The following is an 8,991-nucleotide window of genomic DNA, read 5'->3' on the forward strand; positions in this document are numbered from 1 at the left end:
GGAGGGGGTAGATTGCACCCTCAGCAAGTTTGCAGATGACACTAAGCTGGGGGGAGTGGTAGATTCCATAGAAGGTAGGGATAGGATACAGAGTGACCTAGACAAATTGGAGGATTGGGCCAAAAGAAATCTGATGAGGTTCAGCAAGGACAAGTGCAGAGTCCTGCACTTAGGATGGAAGAATCCCATGCACAGCTATAGACTGGGGACCGACTGGCTAGGTAGCAGTTGTGCAGAAAAGGACCTGGGGTTACAGTGGACAAGAAGCTGGATCTGAGTCAACATTGCACCCTTGTTGCCACGAAGGCTAACAGAATATTGGGCTGCATTAGTAGAAGCATTGCAAGCAGATCGAGGGAAGTGATTATTCCCCTCTATTTGGTACTGGTGAGGCCACATTTGGAGTATTGTGTCCAGTTTTGGGCCCCCCAAAGGATGTGGACAAATTAGAATGAGTCCAGCGGAGGGCAACAAAAATGATTAGGGGGCTGGAGCACAAGACTTATGAGGAGAGGCTGAGGGAACTAGGCTTGTTTAGTCTGCAAAAGAGAAGAACAAGGGGGGATTTGAAAGCAGCCTTTAACTACCCAAAGGGGGCTCCAGGGAGGATGGAGCTAGGTTGTTCTCAGTGCTGGCAGATGACAAAACAAGGAGCAATGGTCTCAAGTTGAAGTGGGGGAGGTCTAGGTTGGATATTAGGAAAAAGTTTTTCACTAGGAGGGTGGTGAAGCACTGGAATGGGTTACCTAGGGAGGTGGTGGAATCTCCATCTGTAGAGGTTTTTAAGGCCCGGCTTGACAAGGTCCTGGCTGGGATGATTTAGTTGGGGTTGGTCCTGCTGTGAGCAGGGGGTGGGACTAGATGACCTCCTGAGGTCCCTTCCAATCCTAATCTTCTATGATTTAATGTGAAAACAGACATCTGGAAAGCAGAGGGGAAAACCAAAGGCCCTGGGCTGTACATCATGATAAAAAGGATCTATTATATAGGTCCTATATATTATATTATATTATTATTTATTGTATATGTTATAAATATATGTGTGTATATATATATATATATATATATATATATATATATATATATATATAAAATATTATTTTATATAGGTCCTTTTAACCACACAAGCAAGAACTGGAACAGCTTCTAGTACCTCCAGGACACTGAAGGGCAATATTAGACCTCGCCCATAGCCATTTGTTTGGGGGACATTGAGGGGTGGATAAAACTCTAGATAGAATCCTATGGAGATTCCTTAGGCCAGAAGTCTATATGGAGATCTGACGCTATTGTGCCTCTTGGCCAGAATGCCAATTGCATGGCCCACAACCTCACCCAAAGGCCTCTTTAGTATCCCTACTGATTACTGAAGTCTCCTTTGAGAGGCTAGCAATGGACCTGACAGGCCCACTGGAGAAGTCGGCTCAAGGTCAATGTGTGCTTGTGGATCTGCACTATGCTACCCAGTACCCACAGACTGTACCCCTGAGAAACACAATGTCCAAGATAATAGCAAAGGAGTTAAGCCAAATTTTTTCTAGGGTAGGAATACCCAAGGAGTTTCTGAGAGATCACAGAGCCCCCTTTCAGTCAAAATTGATGGAGAACCTATGTGCAATGCTCCGAACATGGGTCCCCTAAAAACCTCAGTCTACCATCTACAGACTGATGGCCTGGCTGAATGCTTTAACAGAACACTGAAGAGCATGATATGCAAAATAGTGAGTTGAGACAGGAAAAATCAGAATACTTTGCTAATCTACCTGATGTTTGCTAAAAGGGAGGTTCCCCAGGCTTCCACCAGGTTTTCCTCCTTCAAGTTGCTATATGGTCACACACACCCCACCCCTTCAAACAGCATATTAGACATTGTCAAGGAGGGCTGGGAAGAGCAGCCTAGCCAGGGAAAGAACATCACTAAATATGCAATGCGGCTGAGGGATAGAATAGCCCAAGTTACCCCCATGGTAACAGACCTTTTACAATCATCGAGCAAAGGTTCAGAAATTCCAGATGGGGGATAGGGTGCTAGTGCCCACAGCAGAAAGCAAGCTCTGGGCCAGATGGCAAGAGCCACACGAAGTAATAAAAGCCATTGGGGAGGTTGACTATAAGATTCGACAACCTGATCACCAAAAACTGGAGTAAATCTACCATCTCAACTTGTTGAAGCCCTGGCAAGACAGAGAAACATGTATGGTTACCCTAGAGACACCACCCCAAGAAAATAAATCTCAGGAACAAGTAAAAATATGGCCCAAATTGTCCCCAGAACAACATACAGAGGTCATCAAGATGAGTGAACAGAACCATGATGTGTTCTCAGAGAAGCCAGGCAGAACCACAGAAACTCATCACCGCAGATCCAGGAATGAAGATGAAGGTTAAACCATATCGGATCCCAGAAGCTAAAAGAGAAGAGATGAGTACAGAAAATAAGAGGATGTTGGAGCTAGGAGTCATTGAAGAGTCCCACAGTTGGTGATCCAACCCAACTGTCCTGGTATCTAAGCCACATGGTGTCACAAGGTTCTGCAATGACTCCTGGAAATTACACGAGGCTGCAGCAAGGGTAGTGGCAGCAGGCAGAAAAGGCTTTTCCTGGAGGAAGCATAACAAGGCAACACCCCAGCGAGGGGGCAGGGAAAGGTATTCCCTTTTAGTGTTATGAATGTGGGTTTTTTGTTGGCTGAAGAGTACTGGTTGGGCCTACCCTGAGGCCCACCGTGTAAATATCGGAAAATCAACCCAAGTGAGGAATAAAAACTTTCCAGAGTGGGACTGAGTTACTCCAGCCCCCCCGCCACGGCCAGAAGGGGAAACACTGAGCTTGATGAGGCGAAGAAGGTGTCTTGCCACACCATGGAGCATGCTGCAATATCAGAGACAGCCATGGCTGCTCAGAGAGAGCTTCTGGCGATTAGCTGAACCTCACAAATTATCGACTTTGAGTTTGCTCTGGCTTGGTGAGGGTGTTTGTCCAGAAAGGGCAAGACTATTCCAGGTGAAGTATTTGGAAAATAATGCCAGGTAATTGGCCATTATTAGCTGGGGGAGGCTGAAGAGGCCTTCATGCCTAAGAGGTGAGTCTCTTGGGGTCCTTGTCCTCGGGAGTGACTTTGGGCTCTCCAGTCTGTTTGAATGTCTGCTGAACTGCAGACACAATCAAGGGCTCTGGAGAGGGATGGCGTAAAAATATTCAAGCCCTTCTGGAGGACATGATACCCCTTCTCAGCTATTTTAGACACTGAAGTTCTGGAGGCCAAAGTCCACTACAGGTCTTTCATGGCCCCAAGGGTCCCCTAATCAACTGGCAGTGCCAGTCTGTCTGGCAGAAATGACTGCAAAACATTGAAAACCAGGTGAGCTTCCCCTTGTATGATGGATCGCTCAATATCTAATCTGTCTGTATTTGTCCCAGAAGATTTTGGAATAAGCCTGGGAGTCATCTGGATGATGACTTGGGGCAGATGTCATCAGGTGACGGTAAGAACAAGTCATTCAGAGATGTATGAGGGATTAAGTTAATAATCCCTCAGGGACCTGGTAGAGAAACACCCCGTTCTTAGTCTTGCTCTCCCAATTTTCTCCCTGCTCCGGTTCTGGCTTTCACTCTCCACAGGAACCTACAGCTCTGAGAGGTCTAGATATAGAGCTAGCTGTTGAGTTAGCTTTGGGTCTTTACCGGGAAGGGATGACACCTCTGGAGGACCTAGGAGGGGGAATCCCAAAAAGTCAGTAAGGGCAAGGTGGAAAACTGAACAGTTAAGATTGAGGAGGTGGACCCACAGAGAGGACTGCTATGGGGTAGTGAACTGTGTAACAAGTAGTTCGGGGGAGAGAGCCCTCTGTCAGGCGCTGGAAATCAGGAGGTTGACCTAGATCTAGGCGAGGAGAGTCAAGAGGGGTCCCTGCTTGATTCAAGGGAACAAGCATGGGCAGAGGACAAGGAGAACTCATGCTCTACAGGTGGAAAGGAGTTCTATAAGGGCGCATGAGAGGTTGTCAGTATCAATGCAGGGGCCTGTAGTACCTTCAGCATTTGTGCTGGAGTCAGTGCCAAGAGCTGTGTGTGTGCAGACAGCAGCAACTCCCTCGGAACTGTAAGAGTTCCTGTATCGGAGCCAACTCTGATACCAGCAGCTCCAGCTCTAGGGAGAGTTCAGTACTTCAGTGCCAGGGTGAATTTGGTTCCCCTTGGATCTGGGTAATTCAAGGTCTCAGCCTCTTTAGCCTGCTTGGTACGGCCTAAGGGCTGAATATCTGGAAGAGACAGGAGGCCTATGGCTCTTCTCAGGTTCCTCTGGCTTCTCCCGCACTGGGAAGGTCAGTTGGCATCGAGAGTATCCCTTGCAGCAGAGGTCCATTCTGCCCTGCCTTATTGCAGAGGTGATACCAGGCTTTAGTGCCAAGCTCCCGGCCAGTACTGAACTCGGTTTAGGGGACTGAGGCTGGTCAACAGAGAGGGTAATGCAACCTTTGTCAGTCATGGGAGCTTTATGAGAACAGTCCTGATTTCCAGGGGCACTCACTGAATAGGATCTCTGGGAAGAGAGTCAGTTATGAGTCAGAAAACTATCATATGGGATCCCATGCGCCTCACATGCACTGTTCCAGGAGGAAGAGTTTAGTCAGGTGTCCCTGAGACAAGACCTGGGGGGAAATGACCGACACGCCGACATGGCTCTTACTCAAGAAGAAGAGACACCAACTGTGCCCATCCATAAGGGGAATGAAACCATTGCACATCAGACATGGCTTAAAACCTGAAGGGGTTGAGTCCACCACCAGCCTGAGGAAAAAACAATGGCGCTAGGTGCCTAACAAGGCCAAAAAAATATTAAAAGAAGGATTTTATTTTATTAGATTAAAGAAAATTTAAGAATTAAAGGGGGTCTGCCAATTGAGTGAAAACCCCAAACTGCTACCTAGCTAAAGAGAGAGCGTGTGCTACAGGGGAGCAGGTGGATACCACAAGCAACATCTCTCTGCTACAACCAGTAAGAGGGAACTGAAAGACAGCTGTGGCCACTCGGCCCTTCATGCCCTTGAGTTGGGTTGGGGGGTACACAAGGACATGCAGGGCACAGTTGGCCCCACGGACACTTTTACCCAAAAGATTCCGATCTCTCGTACTTAGGTGATGTGCACCAAGAACGAGATCCACGTGGACAAAGACTCAAAGAACAACCCTAACACAGAAACTCTAAAATGGATTAGAAAAAAAACCGATACAAAATTCTAATGGCAATAATAACTACTGAAAACAGCATGAGGCATGTTGTAGGTCTGCTCTTTATGTGCAGGACCCACAGCTGTTCATGTGGAGACTGTACGAGATGGCACATCCTATCACAGGTGTTACAATCCCATTGTCACGTTTCAAATGGAGAAAAAAAGACACCAACCTCCCTAATGCAGTGTTATTGTAGGAGGCTCAGGAATCTCCATTGTGATTCAGTGAGGAGTTTGTAGTCAGACACTGAAAGGTGGCATTTTAACAGAGAATTCAAAGGCACTTAGAAGTGCTGCAGTGAAACTAGATGACCGTTCCTTCTATTTACCAAATTGCCTATACTTCCCATTTCAAGCCTTGGGAAATTAATAAATATGGAGTATATACATAACAGCTAGGCTGGATCACTGCAAAACACTGTACTGGGAATGAGTAAACAAACCCTGAAAAAAATTCAACTGGTCCACAGTTTAGCAACCTGGTTGCTCAGAAACATTGGCAGACAGGAACACACCGCCCCAGAGCCTCCATCAGTACACTGGCTCCACAGTAAACACTGGTCCAATTCAAGGTCATGGCGCTAATCAGAGCTCTTGCTGAACTAGGTTACGTGAAAGCCCACCTCTCTTTCTGTTTGATTAAGACTCCACTACAATAGCTGAGCTCATGTACATAATTCATAAAAACCTATGCAAAGGTTACTCTCTGAAGGGGGAACGGGAAAACCTATTACAGCACAGAAAAGAAAAAAATCCCACTCCTCAGAATGTGAGCTAACCCAGACTGTCAGCATCAGACCCAAGCATCACAAGCTGTGCACAGCTCTCGTTATACTTCCCTGAATAAAGAAAACCCCAAAGGGCCTCACCAGAGCAGAGAAAAGCCCCAGACCACCCTGTCAAGCATCAGACTGATAACACAGAAGGAAACTCTGAAAGCACTGAGGGACCTCTGTGCCCCCACATGAGCCGGGATCTTGTCAGCTGGTAAAAGCTAGCTGAGAACTCTGGACAAAGCCCCTCCATGATGCCTGGGCCCGGAAGCATGCCAGAGCCTGACCAAATGCCACAAAAACACACTTAGTGTACTCCACCTATGGGCCTAGCTAATACCTAGCCTCTCTCACTCTTTCTGGGCAAGGTCACTGAGAAAGGAATGGCAACACTTCTCCAGCAGAATCCAACTTTCCCCAGAATCCTGGGCCCCGCGCAACAGGGCAGAGGCAGCCCTGCTGGACTGGCCACAATCTCCTCATAGCTATGCTCAGTAGGGAGGATTCCACGCTCTCCACTGTGATCCATGCTGCCCTTGGTAGTGCCAAACCCTGCTAATCTGCATGCACAAGGCAGCAGGACCCAGGGGGGCCCAGTCCAAAATGAGGGTATGTGGTAGCTGCTTCTCCACATTGACTGCCTTCACCTGTGGAGTCCCACGGGCCTCAAGCCTTCCATACCGCCTCAATATCTACAGGCCACCATGGGCTCAATGGCCAGCAACGGGCTCAATCAACACCCACTGAAAAGATGTCATATGCAAGTCTTTCTGCATGCATAAAGAGGACACTTTGCTCCTGCAACGAGACACCAGCCTAGAGATACCCAAGAAGCAGCTTCTTCGGTGGCGGGAACTCCTCTCTCTCAGACACATGGCCCGTAGGACCCGCCCAGTTGCCATCCACACAGATACCATCCCTAAGGGAAACGCTGCCTCTTCTGCCTCCAGGGATAACTCCTCCCGTGTTCACCATCAGTGGAACACATTGCCCTACCCGCAATTGATACTCAATGTGCCCCTCCTCCCCCTGGCATACACCCATTACCAGTTCCTACCCTAGGAGAATCCGCCCCATCTCCTCCCGGGATACACCCCTTCCAGCTACACCCTAACAGGAATCTGCTGGCGGAGGAGAAAGGGAGGAAGCTGGTTCCCAGCTACGCCATAGGGGAACCATTCCCTCATCAACTAGGTCCCAAAGAAATCTTCTCCTCCTTTCTCCTGAAATACTCCATCCCACCTACGGCCCTTTGAATCCCCTTTAGTCCCCCCCAAAATACCTCTTATCTACAACTCCAGGGGAACCCCTTTTTCTCCCCCAGGGACTCCCTCCCAGTTACTCCTTGAAGGAACTCATTACCACTCTTGGGAATACCCACTCCCAGCTATACCCTATGGGAACCCTCTCCCTTCCCCATAGAGATATTCTCTTCCAGCTACATCACATACTACAACCAGCTCCCCTCCCGCACGAATACCCTCTCTCTCCTAAAGCCCCCGGGGGAACCTATTCCCCTCCCCAGAGATACGCACGCCAAGCGACGTTCCAAGGGAACCCACTCCCATGAGTCCCACCGCAGTGATGATCCCTCAGATACACCCCAGCTATGCCCCACTGCACCCCTAAGCATATACCCCCCAGTGTCAACACCAGGGAAACTGGCTCCTGCCCCAGGATATGCCCTCCCAGCTTTGCCCCCAGAGGAACCCACTCCCCACAGGGAGGATACCCCCTCTCAGCTATGAACCCTGGGAACACCACGCCTGCCCAGGGGATGTTCACTCCCCCCGCCCAGGGTTACCCCTGACCAGCTTCATCCCCAGAGGACCCCACTTCCCCCGGGACACCCCCACCCAGCTCCAGCGGCCCCTGCACTGCCCCCCCTCGTGCTGCCAGTCGAGGTGCGAAGCTCGTGCCCCGCCTCCCCAGCGGCAGCTTCAGACACGCTGAAGCGCCCCAAGCGGCCCAGAAGGCGGTCCGCCCGCTGCTGATTGGCTGCACCGCCCCTCACTCCGGCCTGTCCCGCCCTGCCCCGGGGCGCCCTGGGAGTGCGAGTCCCCGCGCCGGGCCCGGCCCCGCCCCGAGCGCAGCCTGGGAGCAGGGCGAACTACAACCCCCACAGTGCACCGGGGCGCGCCCAGCTGAGGGGCTTCGTCCCGCAGCGCCCCCGTCTTCGGGCTCGGAGCGGACCCCCCCGCCCCCACCCGCCAAGGCTCGGCCCGGCCCGGCCCCGCCCCGCCCCCCTCGGCCTCGGTTCTCACCTGGTCCCCGCCGCCGCCCCAGGCTCCGGCCGCCGCATCCCCTCCCGCTGCCCTCACTGCCGCCCCGCCGGGCTCCGCGCCGCCGCCTACCCCGGGCGCTGCTGCTGCGGCTGCGGCTGCGGGGCCCCCCCCGGGAGCATCCTCCCGCGCCGGCCTGGGGATCCGCGGCGGCAGGATTCGCCCACAATGCACCGCGCGCGCCTCCAGCAGCATCGGCCTGACATCACCCGCAGCCCCGCCCCCCGCGCCCCGCCCGCTCCCCGCGCGCGCGCGCACACTGCGCCGCAGCCGGCACCAGCCAACCCCCGGCTGCAGATGTGTACGCGGACCCTGCTCGCGCCACCCCGCCCCCTCCGCACCTGCAGCTGTGCACATTACCCCCTCGCACCTGCAGATGTGCAGACAGCCCCTGCCACCCCTCATGCACCTGCAGCTGTGCACACAGCCCCTGCATCCCACACGCACCTGCAGCTGTGCACATCCCCCACACAGCTGCAGATGTGCACATTCCCTGAAATCTCCCCCATGCAGCTGCAGCTGTGCAAATCCCCCCACACAGCTGCAGATGGGCACACAGCCCCTGCAACTCCCCATGCACTTGCAGATGTGTACACATCGCCCATGCACCAGCAGATGTGACTGCAGCCTCTAACACCCATCTCCCTGCACCTGAAGCTGTGCACATCCCATATAGATGTGCAAATCCATACGTGCCTGGA

At 51.8% G+C, this 8,991-nt stretch overlaps 1 protein-coding gene across 1 annotated transcript in view; it reads right to left on the reverse strand.

Moving 5' to 3' along the window:
* Positions 1–8,488, reverse strand: part of TTBK1 (tau tubulin kinase 1) — a 158,655-nt gene extending 150,167 nt beyond the window's left edge. Inside the window, exon 1 of the mRNA XM_067532893.1 lies at positions 8,273–8,488. Coding sequence (XP_067388994.1) covers positions 8,273–8,485 — 213 coding nt within the window. The 5' untranslated portion in view covers positions 8,486–8,488. The remainder of the gene's footprint in view (positions 1–8,272) is intronic.
* Positions 8,489–8,991: the final 503 nt, after the last annotated feature.

This window comes from Emydura macquarii, unplaced genomic scaffold (genome assembly GCF_026122565.2).
Source record: "Emydura macquarii macquarii isolate MOO-44397 ecotype Brisbane River unplaced genomic scaffold, CSIRO-AGI_Emac_v2 contig_3305, whole genome shotgun sequence".
In the NCBI taxonomy this organism is placed as follows: Eukaryota; Metazoa; Chordata; order Testudines; family Chelidae; genus Emydura; species Emydura macquarii.